Source organism: Eumetopias jubatus, unplaced genomic scaffold (genome assembly GCF_037043125.1).
Source record: "Eumetopias jubatus isolate StellerSeaLion01/CBP00866 unplaced genomic scaffold, mEumJub1_p1.0 scaffold_7, whole genome shotgun sequence".
NCBI lineage: Eukaryota > Metazoa > Chordata > Mammalia > Carnivora > Otariidae > Eumetopias > Eumetopias jubatus.
Genome location: NW_028274813.1, coordinates 115,513,644 through 115,536,545, shown reverse-complemented (window position 1 = coordinate 115,536,545; position 22,902 = coordinate 115,513,644). Strand labels below are relative to the sequence as shown.

Sequence of the window (22,902 nt, the reverse complement as noted above, 5' to 3'; positions counted from 1 at the left end):
TTGGTTACCTAGTTAAAAATCTTTCTTTAAATCAATGAAGAGGACTAACTCAGCTATGGATAAATAGCCAAATATTCTCTGCATGTCCCTAGTTATAATGTGAGTGAATTTACCATAAGAATTCCAAAAGTTAGAAGAAATATGTAAGTTAACAATCAGCTATATATGTGTGTGTTATACACTGAATATATACACATGTTCTCTCTCACACAATTCTCTCTCGCACATTCTCTCTCTCTCTCACACACACACACACACACACCATAAAATTTTCCCCATCCTATTAAAGAGAAAATTTAGGCAATGGAAGCTATATCCTATAAGAAAGGGTAAGACATTTTTAGATAATTTCCCAATCTAACTTAAAGTGTACCCAACTGAGATACTGGGGAGAAAAAAAAAAGATTTATTCTAAATGAGTCCTAGTTTGTTCATCTGACTTGATTTTCTGTTAAAAAGTAGACAAAACGCTTTCCTAACATGATTATAAAAAGAGAACAAATACTTTTGCTTCTACAAACAAAGGTAAGCAAGGTAAGGAAATGAATCAATTAGGAATTATCTCTTGTTTCCTGGACTGCCCTCAATTCTGGGAGACATCTAGATTTCTTTAACCTCAACACCAGCACCCTCTGGCGAAAGAAATCAGCTTACATTTCACTGGAATACAGTAATGTCTTTACAGTTTTGCTAATTTAAAATACCATTTTTTCTTTCAGTCACCTAATGTGCATAATTTTTCCACACTGAAATACTAATTTGGGATTTATAAAATCACATTTGGTTGTAAACATCCAATAAATTATAGTTAACATCCTTCATGAAAGTCCTTTTTATACATCTATGCAGCGAATGAAAATAAACTTTATGTAAGTACACAGGTTAACAAACAGAGTTCGTATACTTTATATGCTTTTAAAGCCAAGGAATCCTACAAAGAGAAATATATGGATTAAAAAAAAAAACCTATTTAACTTCATTCTCTATATATAATTGTACTTCATTCAATGTCCACAAACATCACTATTAGCTCCTTTATATATTAGTGTGAAAATAGGATGACACAGAAATCAGAGTTTTAGTTAAAACTTGTATTTTATTATTTCTTTAGCAATGTATAAAAAATTAAATTTTGGAATGTATTAAACTAGCACCCATTTGTTGTGACCTTCAAAAATTAGCTACTTTTATCATGTGGATTCTAAGATGAAGCGAAAAAAAAATAAAACACAGAACAGCTCTTTTTGTAAAGTCTCAAAAAACAAGAAAAATTCCCTTGTAAAATTACAATAAAAACACAAAACAATATACCTTTCTTGTTGGGCAGCTACCTATTATGTTTAACAGGCTTAAAACAAAATGTGTCAAAGATCAAGAGTAAGTTATCTGATATGTCAAGTGCATAAGGTCAAAGGTACAATTTTATTAGGTCAGAGGTGATATAAATAAAATCTTACATGTCAAAGAAGAAGGGTCACAGACAAGGTGTATATAACATAAAAACATCACAGATGACAAGTAATAACTTTAAGTAGAACAAGTATGTTTACTATATAGATACCTCCACTGATTAAAAATGAAACTTCCATATGAGTAAATATAAAATTGCTTTACTATATCACATAACTCATGCTATATTGCATGCTTGTTTTCAGGAAGAAAGGGCTATAACCAAGAATAACTACATGAATTAAGTGAGAACCTTAAAAAAATTTAATCTCTTTGAGCTGAAATAGTACACAAAATGAACACATCAACCAAATCTCAAATCACAACAGCTAAACATCAGGCTATGCTATAGTAGCTACAAAAGCTGGATAATACTGCATATTTTTCTTTCAAATTGCATGAACTAAATATTCTTTCATTCTCAACTCCTCTCACTGAAGTAAAACACATAAAATTTAGATTTCAATTTACATAATAGCAATACTCCAGAAAATGTTTAAACAATTTGTTATAAATAATGTAGTTTTTTAATTAAGAGAATTTAATTACAAATAATTTTTATAAATGGAATAATTAAATTCTAACTAATGAAAGCAATTTAAGATTTTTTTCGAGGCGGCATACACATACACATGACTCTAGTTCTAAACAGCAAACTTAAATAGTGAATGGGGATAATTATATGAATGATTCAAGAAAAAAAAATCCTTACTCTTCACTCTTAAAATACCAATACAATTTGAGTAAAGGACAAAAATTTATTTGAGGTAAACTAAATAGATGATTAATTACATGTTTTATTAGTGATACCTAAAGCCATTCTTACAACCTTTCAGTTCAACTCAGCTCAATAAGCTTTTATTAAATACCTTACTATGTGTCAAGCATGTCAAACAATGGATATACAGGAATTAAACATTAGGAGACTTCCAATTCCAGCCACAGTGAACTGGCTTATACTGGACTATCTTCCAACTCAAAACGTTGCACAAAATATATAAAACATCAATTTGAAGGCAATTAAAGAACAGCCAACAGAGCCAGGACTTGAGAGACCATGATCCCTAGAAGAAAGGAAGCACATGAGATGAGCTCCACATTCACTCTGGATTTTTCCTCAAGGTATGCCTGTTTTTGGCATTGGAGAACAGTGCAAGCTGAAAGTAGCAGCCTTACTGAGCTGAAGAGACAGAACTTGGTTTCGAGCTGCCAAATTGATTGGAACTTGAGGGGGAAAATCCTCAAGATGAGAAAATCACAGAGAATAACTATGTGCAATTTCCATTCAAGCACTGGTCATGTCCAGAAACTCAGGAGAAAACAGTGGTTTTGGTGCTCCTACTTCACTAAGATTTATTGATTTATTAAGAAGCAACCACAAAATTACCTGTGCTTCCTGACAGCATTCAATCCAGACCAAAGCCCAAGTCCTTGAACTCTCCCCTCCCCAACCAAATCACCTAGCACAAGCCCAAATCCTGTAAGTCCATTCTAACACCTTATTGAGAAACTCCATAACTCCCCCACAGTATGTATTTTCCATTCTTTTAATAAATTAATAAAACCCAATTTCATTCAACTACAGGTGTGTTCCTGATGGTCTTTGCCTAGAAAGCACTGACAAAAAGCTACGAAAAAGAATGAACTATAGCTTCATATAAACATTAAACATCAATCTCACAGAGTTAGGGATGGGTGAAAGAAACCAGACACAAAAAGTTCATACTGACTGATAACATTTAAGTAAATTTCCAGAACAGACAAAACTAACTGATGGTGCTAGAGTCAGAGACCAGTTACCTTTTGGGGACATGTCTGGGACAGAACATGAGAGAGCCTTCTGGGGTACAAGAAATAATCTATATATTCATGTGAGTGAAACATATGTAAAAATTAATCAAACTATATACTTGAGATTTGTATACTCTTAATATATGTTACACTGGGAAAAAAAGGAGTTAAACACACACATGCATGTACACACAGGTACTACCCTCATAGAACCACAATAACCTTTCCTGGTTATCTTAAGAGATGCTTGACAAACATGAATGTCTCATCTTTGGGTAGCTTTAGAAATTTGCTAGTACAAATAGAACCAACAAATTCATAGATTAGCAATGTCATCCATGTCTAAATAACAGCTATATGTAAAATATTTATAAAAATATTCATACAAATCTAAATTCCATTATAAACAATTATAAGTAAATAATGCATTTCTGAAAATTTCTAAATACTGTATTCATACAAAAGTGTCAATTTATATGACATTTATATTGTTAACTATTTTATAAGAAATGAGGAGCATCACTAAACAAATCTTTCCTTTACTATTTTTTTATTTAAATTTAATTAGCCAAAACATAGTATATCATTAATTTCAGATGTAGTGTTCAACAATTCATCAGTTGCGTGTAACACCCAGTGTTCACCACATAACGTGCCCTCCTTAATGCCCCTCACCCAAGGTACCCCATCCCCCCACCCACCTCCTAAGCAACCCTCAGTTTGTTTCCCATAGCTAAGAGTCTCACATGCTTTGTTTCCCTCTCTGACTGCTTTCCATCCAGTTTTCTCTCCCCTCCCTTAAGATCCCCTGCACTGTTTCTTATATTCCACATTTGAATGAAACCAGATGATAATTGTCTTTCTCTGATTGGTTTATTTCACTTAGCATAATACACTCCAGTTCCTTTGATATTAAAATATCAAAATATGATAGTATTTTTTTGCACTAAAATTATATAACAGTATTACATTTTTATTCCTATGTTTGTTAAAATGTACACTAAAGTGACACATTTTTATACAATATTTTAGTAGTTATTAAATGTTATAGTTTTAAATAATCACATATGAACATGTAATTCTTTATAATAAAAGAGAGCATACTAGATTATTCAATAAATATGTGTAAATGAATGAAAGTAAAGCTTACCACTTCTTCATCTGAAAGTTCACGCCCTTGGATGCTGCTGTTCTCTCTCACAGCTTGCTGGTGTTTTCTTCCTTTAATGTGGCTAAAAAGATACACCTCTGAAGAGATCTAAAAGCATAAAATCAAAGCAACTGTAATCAACATATAATTATATCTAATTATAAATATTACATATTCAAGCCAGTATACTATATGGAAGTTGAGATCACTCTAGCCTTTACATACTAATTAAAACACAACTAAATTAAAACACAATTCTGATAATCCTCTAGAAGATACACGGTCAAAAAAACCATGCCTTTGTGGCCAACCTTAACAGGATACCATTTCTTCTGAGTATCAAAGTTCAAGTTTCAGCACTAAAAATGCTCTTTTCTTTTTTGGTCCAAGTACCCAAAAATATTGCTTGGGCTAACAATTAAGCGGGTATAGCCATTTCAGCAGCAACTGCTTGCATCGGCACTTTGCATGCTACTCCTAAAGGCCAATACTATTTTTCTGGTACTTACTTTGCATAAAAATCATGACAGAAATCTGTGGTACTCATCACATGCCTTAGTATGAATCTTAAAAGACTGGGAGAATATATTTCCATAGTTTAATAAACTTTAGTAATAAATTATATAATCACAATATTAATAATGACAACCTACCAGGACATTGCAAAGGGAACATTGCTTCTTTCTTTCATAAGGGGTCAGTTTAGGGGCATAATCTGTATTTGCATGCCTCCCACTGCTTAACTCAGCAGCTTTTTCTTTTCTTTGTTCAATCTGTTCCATGTGCCTTCGAATGCTTTCATCATGCTGTGAATGAAGTCAAAGTGTGAGAATATAAAATATTATTCAAAGTATACTGAGAACTTGAAAAAATAGTATTTCCATTAAATTTTCTAAAATAAGAATGTCTTAATTCACTGTTAACTTGAACACTAAGAACAAGAATTTACATAAAGCCCAGTAACATCTCCTAAAGTGTGCTTCATAGAACTATACCTATGGGGGATTGTTAAGTGTTTTGTGGAAAAGGTTCTATCATCAAATAAATTTGAAGAACAGTAAATTAAAGCTAAACAGGTTTTTAACAGAACTATTCTGAGCCTCTGGCATGTTTCTGTGCTCTAAGACTCAATTAAACCTAGCTATACTAAGCAACATATTACACACTTATTTGACTACAACATACTTTGGAGAAACACTTTGGGGAATACACAATGGGAAATGTTGACCCATATGTGAAGACCAAGCATATCCTGATAGTAGACAAACCTCATCATGATACAGACCTCTACCACACTAACTCCACACCACACCATTTCTGGTTATTCTACACTTCCAGTGACTTCCCCCAAAAACAAACAAAAGAAAAACCACCAAGCTGAAAAAAACACAATGCCAGACTTCTGACTTCATGCTCATACTTTTTCATATGACTGGAAATATCATCCCACCAACCTACCTATTCTATCCATTAAACTCATCTCTCTTTCAAATCAGGAGTTATTCTCTAAAATGTTTCCTCTGACTTCTGAAACCCTTCATGTTAGACCAAGTGTCCTCACCTGTACTTCCATAGCGTGCCAAGTATACCTCTATCCATATGGAAATTATCAGCATCTGAATCTCACACTAGTTTAAGAGTTTCTTGAAACTTAGGATCATGCCTTACTCATCTCTGTAACCCATAACTACCACAAAGCTCAATAAATTTTTGCTGCACTAAATTTAAATGAATGATAAAAGTTCTAGGACTACACAAATAATAAAATATTGTCCTCTACCTTACAAAATTTACTATCTCCGTGAGGAGCCAATCTGTAAATAACTGTTACACAGTGTGAAATATACTGCTAGAAACTGTATTACTAATGCTAAAGACTTTCCAGAAAATAGCAGTTAATCATAATTTCCCAAGTTACAACTGCACAACTCACAAGCACTGAAAAGCAAGTGAAACTAATTACACTAATCATCTTCTAGTTTATTTGTAAATAATTAAAAGTATGAATATCAGAAGCCAAATAGTAATGCCTTCAAGTCACTAACAAATTGGTTAGTACAAAAACAGGAAATGTTAAAATTACTTTAATTATTCTCCACATTATCTTATTAAATTTTTTATTTTTTAAAAAAGATTTATTTATTTATTTATTTGAGAGAGAGAGAGAGAGAGAGAGAGAGAAAGAGAGAGACAGCGAGAAAGGGAACACAAGCAGAGGGAGTGGGAGAGGGAGAAGCAGGCCTCCTGCTGAGCAGGGAGCCCAATGCACGGCTCTATCCCAGGACCCTGGGATCATAACCTGAGCCGAAGGCAGATGCTTAACGACTGAGCCATCAAGAGCCCCTCTTTATATATTTTAGATACATATGGGGCACCTGTGTGGCTCAATCATTAAATGTCTGCCTTCGGCTCAGGTCATGAACCCAGGGTCCTGGGATCGAGCCCTGCGTAGGGCTTCCTGCTCTATGGGAAGCCTGCTTCTTCCTCTCCCACTCCCCCTGCTTGTGTTCCCTCTCTCGCTGTCTCTCTCTGCCAAATAAATAAATAAAATCTTAAAAAAAAAAAATTTAGTTTTTTGATAGCTGAGTTAGAAGTGATCATAACCAAATCATATAAGTCTCATTATCCAAATACTAAGAATTCAAATTAATTAAAATTTTTACACAATTCCATAAATAAAAAATTTAACCTCATGCTCCATTGAAAGCTCTAGAATTCCAAATTAAAATATATAATATCCTTACCTTGAGCTGAATTTTTTTCTGCAGCTCTTCCATTGCTTCTTGTTGAGCAGCTGTGAGTGCAGCCAATCGTTCCTCCCTATCTCTGTAAGAAAGATATTAAAAATTATAAACTCAACTGCTTGGAGTAACAAATCTCATGAGGTTAAAAAATACAATTGGGATACATAGGATTACATATTCTAAAGGGATATTATTTTTTAAATTATTCTTTTCTGAGTGCCTAAGTCCCAAATGTAGTACTCAATAAATGTTTAAGAAGCAACACAAATTCTTAGTTATAAAAATAGGTTTCTGGACCCATACCAGGTATGGGTTTAAATACTACCTCTGGAGCTCTCATTTATATACGGCATGTTGAAAACATATTTATCTCTGTTGCCTTCCAAAAAACCACTAAAACCACAAGAAATGAATAGAAAAGGCACAGATTCACAAACACAAAAGTAATAGCAAAGGAAACAATCACAAATTATGAGACATACAAAGAAGTATGACCAGGCTTTGAAAAAAGCAGTCAATTGAAACTGTCTCTGAAGAAGGCCATATGCTGTATTTAGTAGGCAAAGACTACAAAACAGCTGTTACAAATATGTTCAAAGAATTAAAAGAAAGTATGCCAAACTAAAGAAAAATATTATGGCAATGATTCAACAAATAGGGAACCTCAACAGACACGTTTTTTCTTAAAATACTTTCCAATAAAAGAAACCAAAACTCCTTAAACAAATGGCTGATTCTAGGGGTGGAATAGAGAAAACACAGGATGAGTATGGACGATCTTGCAGTGCCAGAAGAGCAATAAAGTGCTCAAAAAATAAAATGATGAAGTATGTTGAAGGGACACAGGGGCCAAATGAAAGAGCTCCCAATGTCCAAAGTTGGAACACTTTGAGCAACAAAATAATATTGGTTTATAGCACAATGTATAAAATAAATATAAGTAAGTCCACACTGACATTTAAAAAAGCGTTTAATAAATAGGAGAGGACAAATGTCCGTTACAGAAGAATTACAAATAATTTATGTAGGAATTCTCCTCTCAAGAAGGTAGAGAATAATTCCCCACCTTTTCAGTATTGGCTATGCTTAGTGACTTGCTTCCAAGGAGGATAGCATAGAAAAAATTTTAGAGTAATTATACAATGGGAGACATCTGACAAACACCATCTTAGCCAGGGGATCAAGGTTAATAAAATTAGTGATAATTCAAATTGACAGCATGAACCTTTGAGATGTTACAAATGGAAATTCTTAGTTACTTCTGTGTTCTTTCTCCCAGAAAGCTATAACATCAATCTAACCAGGAGAAGAACATCAGACAAGTCCTACCTGTGGGACATTCTACAATCTACCTGACCACTATTCAAAACTGTCAAGGTCATCAAAACCATGGAAAGTTTGAGAATATATGACAAATCAGAGATGCCTGAAGAGAAATGACAATTAAATATCTGAACAAATAAGCCCAAACACTTCCCAAACTTAACTATGTACAGAATCGAACAATCATGAAGAGAACCAAACTAGAGAAATCATAGTCAATCTGATTACAGACAAACAGAAAATTTGGAGAGTAGAAAGGAAAAAACAAATCACGTTATACAAATGAAAACCAATATAATTAATGACTAACTTTTATATCAGAAAAAACAGAAGTCAAAAGATTCAAACAACTGAAAACAAAAAAGAACAAAACCAGGAACTCTGTATCCAACAAAACTGTCATTCAAAATGAAGGAAAATGTCAAATATACTAAAATAACAAAAAATTTTAAAAGTCAAAAACAAAATGAAGGCAAAATATTCCCAGATAAGCAAATAGCAAGATAATTCAATGACAGCAAAACTCCCTTACAAGAAATACTGAAAGAAGCCCATGTAGCTAAAAAGCAATTATGCCAAAAAGTAACCTGAATCCACAAAAAAAAAACACCAGAAATGGTAAGTATGTTAATAAATATATTTGCTCTCTAATTTCTTTGAAAAATGTGGCACTACATAAAGAGATAATTATAATACTGCATTGTTGAGTTTATTACATATATAGGTATACTTTATGTGACAATAGTAACATGAAGAAAAGGCTACAGAACTATAACGGAACAGAGTTGCTCTATTTTACCAAAATTAAGTTAGTTTTAATCAAAAGTAGATTGTCATAAATCAAGATAAATATTGTAATAGAGGAACCACTAAGCAAAACTAAGAGTTTTAAAAATCAAGAGAAAGGGGTGCCTGTGGCTCAGTCAGTTAACTATTCAACTATAGATTTTGGCTCAGGTCATGATCTCAGGCTCATGGGATAAAGCCCCATGTCAGGCACCCTGCTCAGTGGGGAGGCTGCATCACTCCCTCTCTCACTGCCCCTCCCCCTGCTTCTGCTAATATATTTTCTAAAAAATGAAAAATTTTAAATGATGCACTATAAAGTATTAAGTAGGGGGGCGGAGCAAGACGGCAGAGGAGTAGGAGACCTGGATTTTGTTTGGTACCAGGAATTCAGCTGGATAGGAATCAAACCATTCTGAACACGTACAAACTCAACAGGAGATCAAAGAAAAGAATAGCAACAACTCTCTGAACAGAAAAGCGACCACTTTCTGGAAGGTAGGACGTGTGGAGAAGTGAATCGGAGGCAATATTCCGAAGGATAGACGGAGGGGGAGGGGGCCTCCAACAGCTCCTTCTGGCAAGTGATAGAGCAGGGGAGCACAAAATGGGAACTTTTAGAATTCGGGTCCGCTAAGGGACGTCACTCCAGTAGCTAAGCGGGGGCAGAACCTCACGGGACAGTGTGGTCTCAGGAACCTCGGCGTCAAAGAAAGACCGGGGGTGCCTGAGTGCAGCAGAGCTCCTGGGTATCAGAGCAGGGAAGCCGGCTGCAGAGACGGAGCGGAGGCATGGGCTCTCAGCTCTGGGTTGCCATAAACTGTGATCCACAACACAGTCGGGCCACTGCTCCTCCAGCAGGGACCCAACAAGTGGCAGATCCGGGGAAACTCCCCTTCCTCCCCTGGAAGGAGCTGCACGGGAGCGCACCGCAGGAATCTGCTGGGTTTGGAGACTCAACACCGAGTCTGGTACCAGAGATAGAAATGCTTGTTCACAGGCCCGGTGAGCACTGAGTGCAGCCGGAGATCCGGGAGATGTGACTGATTGACTGCTTTTCTCTGGGGGCTCACTGAGGACCGGGCCCGAGTTCTCGGCTCCTCCGGAGCGGAGACTGGGAGGCCGCCATTTTCACTCTTGTCCTCCATAGCTGTATGCAAAGCTTGCAGGAAACAAAAGCTCCCAACAGCAAACCCGAGCAGATTACTTAGCCCGGACCGGCAAGGGCGGGGCAATTCTGCCTCCAGCAAAGACATTTGGGAACAACGGCAACAGGCCCCTCCCCCAGAAGATCAGCAAGAACCACCAGCCAAGACCAAGTTTACCAATCAATGAGAACGGCAAAACTCCAGCGCTAGTGGAATACTGCACATAGAATTCATGGCTCTTTTTACCATGATTCTTTAGTCTTTCAAAGTCAATTTTTTTTGAATTCTTCTTTTTCCCTTTTTCAACCAATATCTTATCAATCCCTTTTTTTAAAAAAATTTTCTATTTTTTATTTTTAGAGTCATATACTATCCCTTCATAGAAGTCACCCTTATTTTTGGCATATATCTGTAAGTTGCACTTTCCTTAAAATTTTGGGATACAGTTTCTTCTAAGAGATCAAAATATACCCTAAATCTCTGGTGTATGGCTTTGTTTTAGTCTCCTGCCTGATCACATTCTCTCCCTTTTTCTCCTTTTTTTTTTATCCACTTTTCTTTTTTTCAAACAATTTCTTTCAATTCCTTTTACAAAATTTTTTATAATTTTTATCCTTACAGTCATAGTACATCCCTTCATTGTATCAACCCTTATCTTGTACATATATAAGTCTTTCTTTCTTTAAAATTTTGGGAGGCACTTTCCTCTAACAGACCAAAATACACCCAAAATCTAGTGTGTGGACTGATCTATGCACAAGCTTAATCATATTTGATAATATTCTCTTTTTCTGTTTTGTTCTGTTTTTGTTTTTATCTTTTTCTTTTTTTATCTCTTTCTTTTTTCTCTTTCCCTTTCTTTTCCCCTGGTTTCAGGTCTTTTCTGAAGACTTGGTAATGGACTTCTCAGGTACATTACCATGCTAATGGACACCAAAAGAAAGCTGGGGTGGCAATCCTTATATCAGACAAATTAGATTTTAAAACAAAGACTGTAATTAGAGATGAGGAAAGACACTATATCCTACTTAAAGGGTCTATCCAACAAGAAGATCTAACAACTGTAAATATCTATGCCCCTAACATGGGAGCAACCAATGATATAAGGCAATTAATAACAAAAGCGAAGGAACACATTGACAACAATGCAATAATAGTGGGGGACTTTAACACCCACCTCACTGAAATGGACAGATCATCTAAGCAAAAGATCAACAAGGAAATAAAGACTTTAAATGACACAATGGACCAAATGGACTTCACAGACCTATTCAGAACATTCCATCCCAAAGCAATGGAATACACATTCTTCTCTAGTGCCAAGGAACATTCTCCAGAATAGATCACATTCTAGGTCACAAATCAGGTCTCAAACAATACCAAAAGACTGGGATCATTCCCTGCATATTTTCAGACCACAGTGCTTTGAAACTAGAACTCAATCACAAGAGGAAAATCAGAAAGAACTCAAATACATGGAGGCTAAAGAACATCCTACTAAAGAATGAATGGGTCAACCAGGAAATTAAAGAAGAATTAAAAAAATTCATGGAAACCAATGAAAATGAAAACACAACTGTTCCAAATCTTTGGGATACAGCAAAGGCAGTCCTGAGAGGAAAGTATATAGCAATACAAGCCTTTCTCAAGAAACAAGAAAGGTCTCAAACACACAACCTAACCCTACACCTAAAGGAGCTAGAGAAAAAACAGCAAATAAAGCCTAAACCCAGCAGGAGAAGAGAAATAAGAAAGATCAGAGCAGACATCAATGAAATAGAAACCAAAAGAACAGTAGAACAGATCAACGAAACTAGGAGCTGGTTCTTTGAAAGAATTAACAAGATTGATAAACCCCTGGCCAGACTTATCAACAAGAAAAGAGAAATGACCCAAATCAACAAAATCATGAATGAAAGAGGAGAGATCACAACCAGCACCAAAGAAATACAAACAATTATAAGAATATATTATGAGCAATTCTATGCCACCACATTAGATAACCTGGAAGAAATTGGTGCATTCCTAGAGATGTATCCACTACCAAAACTGAACCAGAAGAAATGGAAAACCTGAACAGACCTATACCCACTAAGGATATTGAAGCAGTCAAAAATCTCCCAACAAACAAGAGCCCAGGGCCAGATGGCTTCCCAGGGGAATTCTATCAGACATTTCAAGAAGAATTAATACCTATTCTCCTGGAACTGTTCCAAAAAATAGAAATGGAAGGAAAACTTCCAAATTCATTTTATGAGGCCACCATTACCTTGATCCCAAAACCAGACAAAGACCCCATCAAAAAGGAGAATTACAGACCAATACCCTTGATGAAGATGGATGCCAAAATTCTCACCAAAATACTAGCCAATAGGATCCAACAGTACATTAAAAGGCTTCTTCACCGCGACCAAGTGGGATTTATCCCTGGGCTGCAAGGTTGGTTCAACATCCACAAATCAATCAACGTGATACATTAACCAAAGAAAGAACAAGAACCATATGATCCTCTCAATAGATGCAGAAAAAGCATTTGACAAAGTACAGCATCCTTTCTTGATCAAAACTCTTCAGAGTACAGGGATAGAGGGTACATACCTCAATATCATAAAAGCCATCTATGAAAAACCTACAGCGAATATCATTCTCAATGGGGAAAAACTGAGAGCTTTCCCCCTGAGGTCAGGAACGTGGCAGGGATGTCCACTCTCACCACTGCTATTCAACATAGTATTAGAAGTCCTAGCCACAGCAATCAGGTAACAAAAAGAAATGAAAGGCATCCAAATCGGCAAAGAGGAAGTCAAACTCTCACTCATTGCAGATGATATGATACTGTATGTGGAAAACCCAAAAGACTCCACCCCGAAACTGCTAGAACTCATACAGGAATTCAGTAAAGTGGCAGGATATAAAATCAATGAACAGAAGTCAGTTTCATTTCTATATACAAATAAGACAGAAGAGAGAGAAATTAAGGAGTCGATCCCATTTACAATTGCACCTAAAACCATAAGATACCTAGGATAAATCTAACCAAAGAGGCAAAGGATCTGTACTCAAACTATTAAATATTCATGAAAGAAACTGAGGAAGACACAAAGAAATGGAAAAACGTTCCATGCTCATGGATTGCAAGAACAAATATTGTGAAGATGTCAATGCTACCTAGAGCAATCTACACATTCAATGCAATCCCCATCAAAATACCATCCACTTTGGGCGCCTGGGTGGCTCAGTTGGTTAAGCGACTGCCTTCGGCTCAGGTCATGATCCTGGAGTCCCGGGATCAAGTCCCACATCGGGCTCCCTGCTCGGTAGGGAGTCTGTTTCTCCCTCTGACCTTCCTCCCTCTCATGCTCTCTCTCTACCATTCTCTCTCTCTCTCAATAAATAAATAAAAATCTTTAAAAAAAATATCATCCACTTTATTCAAAGAAATGGAACAAATAATCCTAAAATTTGTATGGAACCAGAAGAGACCCCAAACAGTCAGAGGAATGTTGACAAAGAAAAGCAAAGCTGGCGGCATCACAATTCCGGACTTCCAGCTCTATTACAAAGCTGTCATCATCAAGACAGTATGGTACTGGCACAAAAACCACATAGATCAGTGGAACAGAATCGAGAGCCCAGAAATGGACCCTCAACTCTATGGTCAACTAATCTTTGACAAAGCAGGAAAGAATGTTCAATGGAAAAAAGACAGTCTCTTCAACAAATGGTGTTGGGAAAATTGGATAGCCACATGCAGAAGAATAAAACTGGACCATTTCCTTACACGACACACAAAAATAGACTCCAAATGGTTGAAAGACCTAAACGTGAGACAGGAGTCCATCAATATCCTAAAGGAGAACACAGGCAGCAACCTCTTTGACCTCAGCCGCAGGAACTTCTTCCTAGAAATATCACCAAAGGCAAGGGAAGCAAGGGCAAAAATGAACTATTGGGATTTCATCAAGATAAAAAGCTTTTGCGCAGCTAAAGAAACAGTCCATAAAACCAAAAGACAACCGACAGAATGGGAGAAAATATTTGCAAATGACATATCAGATAAAGGGCTAGTATCCAAAATCTATAAAGAACTTATCAAACTCAACACCCAAAGAACAAATAATCCAATCAAGAAATGGGCAGAAGACATGAACAGACATTTTTCCAAAGAAGACATCCAAATGGCCAACAGGCACATGAAAAAGTGCTCAACATCGCTCAGCATCAGGGAAATCTAAATCAAAACCTCAATGAGGTACCACCTAAAACCAGTTAGAATGGCTAAAATTAACAAGTCAGGAAATGACAGATGTTAGCGGGGATGCGGAGAAAGGGGAACCCTCCTACACTGTTGGTGGGAATGCAAGTTGGTGCAACCACTCTGGAAAACAGTATGGAGGTTCCTCCAAAAGTTGAAAATAGAGCTACCGTACGATCCAGCAATTGCACTACTGGGTATTTACCCCAAAGATACAAATGTAGGGATCCGAAGGTGTACATGCACCCCGATGTTTATAGCAGCAATGCCCACAATAGCCAAACTGTGGAAAGAGCCAAGATGTCCATCGACAGATGAATGGATAAAGAACATGTGGTATATATATACAATGGAATATTATGCAGCCATCAAAAGGAATAAGGTCTTGCCATTTGCAACAACGTGGATGGAACTGGAGGGTGTTATGCTGAGTGAAATAAGCCGATCAGAGAAAGACATGTATCATATGACCTCACTGATATGAGGAATTCTTAATCTCAGGAAACAAACAGGGTTGCTGCAGTGTTGCGGGGTGGGAGGGATGGGTTGGCTGGGTGATAGACATTGGGGAGGGTATGTGCTATGGTGAGCGCTGTGAATTGTGCAAGACTGTTGAATCACAGATCTGTACCTCTGAAACAAATAATGCAATATATGTTAAAAAAAAAAAAAAAGATAGCAGGAGGGCAACAATGAAGGAGGGTAAATCGGAGGGGAAGATGAACCAGGAGAGATGATGGACTCTGAAAAACAAACTGAGGGTTCTAGAGGGGAGGGGGGTGGGGGGATGGGTTAACCTGGTGATGGGTATTAAAGAGGGCACGTTCTGCATGGAGCACTGGGTGTTATGCACAAACAATGAATCCTGGAACACTATCAAAAACTAATGATGTAATGTATGGTGATTAACATAACAAAAAATTTAAAGGAAAAAAAGTATTAACAAAAAAGGCTGTAGTAAGACAGAAAAAAAACCCCTTCAGATGTATCGAAAACAAGTATCAAAGTGGAAGACATAAATGCAATCAGATCAATAATTACATTCAGTGAGAATGGACTAAACACTTTAATCAAAAGGCAGAAATTAGACTAGATCTAAAAGGAAACCTCAACTATATTTAGTCTATAAGAGACAAAGTTTAAATAAAAAGACACAAAAGGATGAAAGTAGAAGGGTAGAAGGGAGTAGAAGGGAAAAAGGAAAGAAGGAAAGTAGAAGGGAAAAAAGACATATCATGTAAACAATGAAAAAGGAAAGGTAGAAGGAAAGTAGAAGGGAAAAAAGACATATCATGTAAACAATGACCATGGCAATATTTAAAACAGAAAAAAAAGATGATGTTAAGGCAAGAAATATTTTTTTTAAAATGTCACAGAGGAACATTTCATAATGATGAAAGAATCAATAGCCCAGGAAGATATTATATTCCCATAACATTGAGGCACCAACTACATAAAGCAGAAGTTGTCAAAATTGAAAATATAAATAGACAATTCAAAAATATTTGGAAATTTCAATAACCATCTATCAAAAATTAATAAAACAGAAAATCAGTAAGCATACAGAAGTCAAGACAAAACAATCAACTAACTTAACTGACATTTAAAGAACACTCCATCCAACAACATAATACAAATACTTTACAAGAGCATGTAGGACCTTTCTCTAGAATAGTCTACACCCAAAGCCATAAGTTTCAATGAATTTAAAAGGACTAAATTTACACAAAGTATATTCTTCAACTAAAAAAGATTTAATTAGAAAACGACTGAAAATTGGAGATATCCCCAAGTATTTGGAAAGTAAACAACATGATTCTAAATAACTCAGAGATCAAAAAAATCATAAAAATATTAGAAAATATCTTTAATTGGGAAGAGGAAGGAAAGATGTTAGAAGAGTAGGAGACCCGCATTTCATCTGGTCCCTGGAATTCAGCTAGATGTCTATCAAATCGTTCTGAACACCTGTGAATTTAACCTGAGACCTAAGAAAAGAACTGCTGCAATTCTACAAATAGAAAAGTAACCACGTTTTGCAAGGTAGGAGGTGCAGACATATGAATCTGAGGGGGGAAAAATCAGAAGATAAATCACGGGGGAAGGAGGCTCCATAAGCTGGCTACTGGATAGTGATATAGCAGTGGAGCACAAAATCGGAACTTTTAGAAGTCCGCTCCTGTGAAGGAGGTCCCTGCCTGAAATGTGCTCAGGTGGTGAAGCGGGACAAAAATGTAGGTGGGACAGTGTGGTCTCAGGATCCCCAGGGTCACAGAAAGAACGGGGGTGCCTGAGCGCAGCAGAGCTCCCAAGCATTGCAGCAAGGAAGCAAGCCCCAGAGGGGCCTCTCAGCTAGGTGTTGCCATAAACCATGAACCATGACAAAATCAGGTGACTGCTCTCCAAGCAGGGGCCCAGCAAGCAACAACTGCTGCAAGATCTGGCTCCTTCCCCCTGTAGTAGCGGCACAGGTGTGCACAGAATAAGGCAAACACTCCCTGAGGAGGGGCCCAGCCAGTGGTGGGGTGTAATGAGACACCCCCCAACACCCAGGATTGGTGCGGGTATGCACTGCAGGAGTCTGTGGAGTTTGGTGCGCATGAAAGGGACTGACTGCCTTTCCCTGAGGGTGCAATGAAGAGTGGGGGCCGAAGTTGTTCAGCTCTAGGGCTGGAGAGTGGGGTGCTGCCATTTTTTTACTTCCATCCTCTAAAGTGGTGCGAAAAGCCTTCAGGGAACAAAAGCCACATAGAGCAACTGAAGCAGCTTACACTGAGCCCAGCCCTCTGGCAAGCGGTGGTGCAACTCTGCTCAGGCAAATACACCTGAGATTCAGTACAACAGGCCACTCCCCCAGAAGACGAGCAGGATCCTCAGGTGAGTACCAAGTTTACAGATCACTCATAACTGAAAAACTCCCACGCAAGGGGAAAACATTACATAAAATTAGAGGGTTTTTTTCACGTGAGTCTTTATTCTTTCAGTTTAAAATTTTCTTTTTTCTTTTTTTTCCTTTTCAACTAGTTTATTTTATCAACTCTTTTAAGTCTTTTCTCAATTTTCTTTTTACATTTACATTTTATAGATACATTCCTTATTTTTGGTTTCCTTTCACTGTATTCAATTTTATTTATATATATGTATATATATAAGTTTTGCATTCTTTACAATTTTGGGATTTAGTGTCTTATAACAAACAAAATATACCTAGGACCAAGTGAATCACCCTATTTTGTCCACCTGGGAGATTATATACTCTCTTTTTTGCCTCTTTTTTTTCTTTTTCTTTTCTTTTTTGGCTTCTGACCTCTTTGATTTTTCTAGTGTGTATTTCCCTTGGGTAGTGGTTGATATTTTTCATTTTGTTCTTTTGTTCATCCATTCTTCTCTTGGCAAAATGACTAAAAGGAGGAATTCACAACAAAAGGAAGAACCAGAAGTAATAGTCTCTGCCCCAGATCTAATTGATAGAGATATAAGTAAAATGCCAGAGATAGAATTCAGGATAACGATTATAAAGTTACTAGCTGGGCTTGACAAAAGCATAAAAGACACTAGCGAATCTCTTAGTGCAGAAATAAAATCTAATCAGGCCGAAATTAAAAATGTTTTAACTGAGATGCAGTCTAAAAGGGATGCTCTAAGAGCTAGGGCAAATGCGGCAGAAGAGTCAGTGACATAGAAGACAAGATGATGGAAAGGAAAGAAGCTGAGGAAAAGAAAGGAAAACAACTACTGGATCATGAGGGGAGACTCTGAGAAATCAGCAATACCATAAAACGAAACAATATTAGAATTATTGGGGTCCAAGAGGCAGAAGAACGAGAGAGAGGTACAGAAGGTAAATTGGAGATATCATAGCTGAGAACTTCCCTAATCTGGGGAAGGAAACAGACATTCAAGTCCAAGAGGCACAGAGAACTCCCCTCAAAATCAACAAAATGGGTCAACACCATGACATATCATAGTGAAACCTGAAAAATACAAAAATAGAGACAGAATTCTGAAAGCAGCTCAGGAAAGAAGATCATTAACCATGAGAGACTATGGACTCCAAGAAACAAACTGAGGGTTTTAGACGGGGGGGGCGGGGGGGGCGGGGATGGGTTAGCCCAGTGATGGGTATCAAGGAGGGCACAAACTGCACGGAGCCCTGGGTGTTATATGAAAACAATGAATCAATCACTACATCAAAAACTAATGATGCATTGTATGGTGACTAACATAATAAAATAAATTAAAATAAGATCATTAACATACAAGGGTAGACACTTAGGCTAGGATCAGACCTATCCACATACACCTGGCAGGCCAGAAAGCCGTGGCATGATATATTCAACATGGTAAATGGGAAAAATAAGCAGCCAAGAAAACTTTATCCAGAAAGGCTGTCATTCAGATTAGAAGGAGAGAAAGAGTTTCCAAGATAAACAAAAAGTAAAGGAGTTCATGAACACTAAACTAGTTCTTCAAGAAATATTAAGGGGGACCCTGTGAGTGGGTAAGAGAGACCAAAAATAACAAAGACCAGAAAGGAAGAGAGATAATCTACAGGAACAGTGACTTTACAAGTAATACAATGGCACTAAATTCATATATTTAAATAATTACTCTGAATGTAAATGGAGTAAATGCTCCAATCAAAAATCACAGGGTATCAGAATGGATAAAAAAAAACCAAGACCCATTGATACACTGCTTACAAGAGATTCATTTGACACCCAAGACACCTCCAGATTGAAAGTGAAGGGGTGGAGAACAATTTATCATGTGAATGGACATCAAAAGAAAGCTAGAGAAGCCACCCTTATATGCCATTCTGATATCAGAAAAACTAGATTTTAAACCAAAGACTGTGGTAAGAGATGAAAAAGGACACTATATCTTAATAAAGGGTTCTATCCAAGAAGAAGATCTAACAATTGTAAATATTTATGCCCCTAATTTGGGAGCAGCCAAATATATAAATCAATTAATAACAAACTTAAAGAAACTCATTGATAGGGCGCCTGGGTGGTTCAGTCGTTGGGCGTCTGCCTTCGGTTCAGGTCATGATCCCGGGGTCCTGGGATCGAGCCCCGCATCAGGCTCCCTGCTCAGCGGGAAGCCTGCTTCTCCCTTTCTCTGTCAAATAAATAAATACAATCTTAAAAAAAAAAAAGAATCTTAAAAAAAGAAACTCATTGATAATAATACAATAATAGTAGGGGACATTAACACCCCACTCACAGCAATGGACACATCATCTAAGCAAAAGATCAACAAAGAAACAATGGCGTTAAATGACTCACTGGTCAGGATGGACATAAGAAATATATTCAGAGCATTTCATCCTAAAGCAGAATATACATTCTTTTCTAATGCACATGAAACATTCTCCAGAACAGATCACATACTGGGTCACAAATCAGGCCTCAACTGTACGAAAAGTTTGAGATCATACCATGAACATTTTCAGACTACAATGCCATGAAACTTGGAAGTCAAACACAAGAAAAAATTTGGAAGGACCACAAATACATGGAGGTTAAAGAACATCCTACTAAAGAATAAATGGGTCAACCAGAAAATTAAAGAAGAAATAAAAAAAAAAAATACATGGAAGCCAATGAAAAGCAGTCCTGGGAGAGAAGTATATAAGCAATACAGGCCTTCCTCAAAAAGCAAGAAAAGTCTAATACACAACCTAACATTACACCTAAAGGAGCTGGAAAAAACAGCAAATGAAGCCTAAATCCAACAGGAGAAGAGAAATAATAAAGATTACAGAAGAAATCAATGAAATAGAAATAAAAAAACAGTGGAACAGATCAACAAAACTAGGAGCTGGTTCTATGAAAGAATTAACAAGATTGGGGGCGCCTGGGTGGCTCAGTTGGTTAAGCGACTGCCTTCGGCTCAGGTCATGATCCTGGAGTCCCGGGATCGAGTCCCACATCGGGCTCCCTGCTCAGCAGGGAGTCTGCTTCTCCCTCTGACACTCTTCCCTCTCATGCTCTCTATCTCTCGTTCTCTCTCTCTCAAATAAATAAATAAAATCTTTAAAAAAAAAAAAAAGAATTAACAAGATTGACTGAAGGGTGACTACATAACATAATTAAAAAAAAATTGATAAACCCCCAGCCAGACTTATTAAAAAGAAGACAAAGAACCCAAATAAAATGATGAATGAAAGAGGAGAGGTCACAACCAACACAACAGAAATATAAGCAATTATAAGAGAATATTACGAGCAATCATATGCTAACAAATTAGGCAATCTAGACTAGGAAATGGGTAAATTCCTAGAAACATATAAACTACCAATACTGAAACAGGAAGAAATAGAAAATCTGAACAACCCATAACCAGCAAAGAAATTGAATGAATAATCAAAAATCTCCCAACAAATAAGAATCCAGGGCCAGACGGGGGCACCTGGGTGGCTCAGTCGGTTAAGCATCTGCCTTCGGCTCAGGTCATGATCACAGGGGCCTGGGATCAAGTCCAACGTCAGGCTCCCTGCTCAGCAGAGAGTCTGCTTCTCCCTCTCCCTCTGCCTGCTGCTCCCCCTGCCTGTGCTCTCTGTCAAATAAATAAAATCTTAAAAAAAAAAAAGAATCCAGGGCCAAATGGATTCCCTGGGGAATTCTATCAAACATTTAAAGAAGAATTAATAAATATTCTTCTGAAACTGTTCCAAAAAACAGAAATGGAAGGAAAACCTCCAAACTCATTTTATGAAGCCAGCATTACCTTGATCCCAAAACCAAAGACCCGACCAAAAAGGAGAATTATAGACCAATATCCCTGATGAAAATGGATGCAAAAATTCTCACAAAGATCCTAGCCAATAGGATCAAACAGTACATTAGAAGGATTATTCACCACGACCAAGTAGGACTTATTCCTGGGCAGCAGGGGTAGTTCAACATCCTCAAATCTATCAACATGATATGCCACATTAATAGAGGAATAAGAACCATATAATCCTCTCAATAGATGCAGAAAAAGCGCTTGACAAAATATAGCATCCTTTCTTGAAAAAAAACCTTCAACAAAGTAGGGATAGAGGGAACACACCTATACATCATAAAGGCTGTTTATGAAAGACTCACAGGTAATACCATACTCAATGGAGAAAAACTGAGAGCTTTCCCCCTAAGATCAGGAACATGACAGGGATGTCCACTCTCACCACCATCCTTGTTCAACATACTACTGGAAGTCCTAGCCTCAGCAATCAGACAACAAAAAGAAATAAAAGGCATCCAGATTGGCAAGGAAGAATTTAAACTCTCACTCTTTGCAGAGGACATGGTAATCTATGTAGAAAACCTGAAAGAATCACCAAAAATTGGTAGAACTGATACACAAATTTAGCAGTCACAGGATATGAAATCAACACAGGGAAGTCTGTTACATTTCTATACATCAATAATGAAGCAGCAGAAAGAGAAATGAAGGAATCAAACCCATTTACAATTGCACCAAAAACTGTAAGATACCTAGGAATTACCCTAACCGAAGAGGTAAAAGATCTGTACTCTGATGAAAGAAATTGAGGAAGAAGAAAAGGAAAAAAATTCCATGCTCATGGATTGGAACAAATATTACTTAAATGTCTCTATTTACCCAAAGCAATCTACACATTCAATGCATTCAATGCATTCCCTATCAAAATAACACCAGCATTTTTCACAGAGCTGGAACAAACAATTCTGAAATCTGCATGAAACCAGGAAAGCCCCTGAAGAGCCAAAGCAATCTTGAGAAAGAAAGGCAAAGCTGGAGGCACCACAATTCCAGACTTCAAGAACTATTACAAAGCTGTAGTGATCAAGACAGTATGGTACTGGCACAAAAATAGGCATGTAGGTCAATGAACAGAATAGAAAACCCAGAAATGAACCCACAAGTATCACTGAAAAAGCAGGAAACAATATCCAATGGGGAAAAAGTTTCTTCAACAAATGGTGTTAGGAAAACTGGACAGCAACATGCAAAAGAATGAAACTGGACTGCTATCTTACACGATACACAAAAATAAATTCAAAATGGATGAAAAATGTAAATGTGCGATAGGAATCCACCAAAATCCTAGAGGACAACACAGGCAGTAACCTCTTTGATCTCACCACAGCAAACTTCTTACTAGACACGTCTCCAGAGGCAAGGGAAACAAAAGCAAAAATGAACTATTGGGACTTCATCAAAATAAAAAGCTTCTGAAAAGGAAAGGAAACAATCAACAAAACTAAAAAGCAACCTAAGGAA

The 22,902-nt window shown here is 37.0% G+C and overlaps 1 protein-coding gene across 3 annotated transcripts in view; it reads right to left on the bottom strand.

The window, feature by feature from the left end:
* SCAPER (S-phase cyclin A associated protein in the ER) overlaps positions 1-22,902 on the bottom strand; it is a 539,336-nt gene that overhangs the window by 343,351 nt on the left and 173,083 nt on the right. For all 3 annotated transcript variants that reach the window (XM_028092672.2, XM_028092676.2, XM_028092674.2), the window contains exons 18-20: positions 7,135-7,216; positions 5,044-5,196; positions 4,391-4,498 (exon numbers count right to left, since the gene is read on the bottom strand). In XM_028092672.2, the coding sequence (XP_027948473.2) occupies positions 4,391-4,498; positions 5,044-5,196; positions 7,135-7,216 (343 nt within the window). The remainder of the gene's footprint in view (positions 1-4,390; positions 4,499-5,043; positions 5,197-7,134; positions 7,217-22,902) is intronic.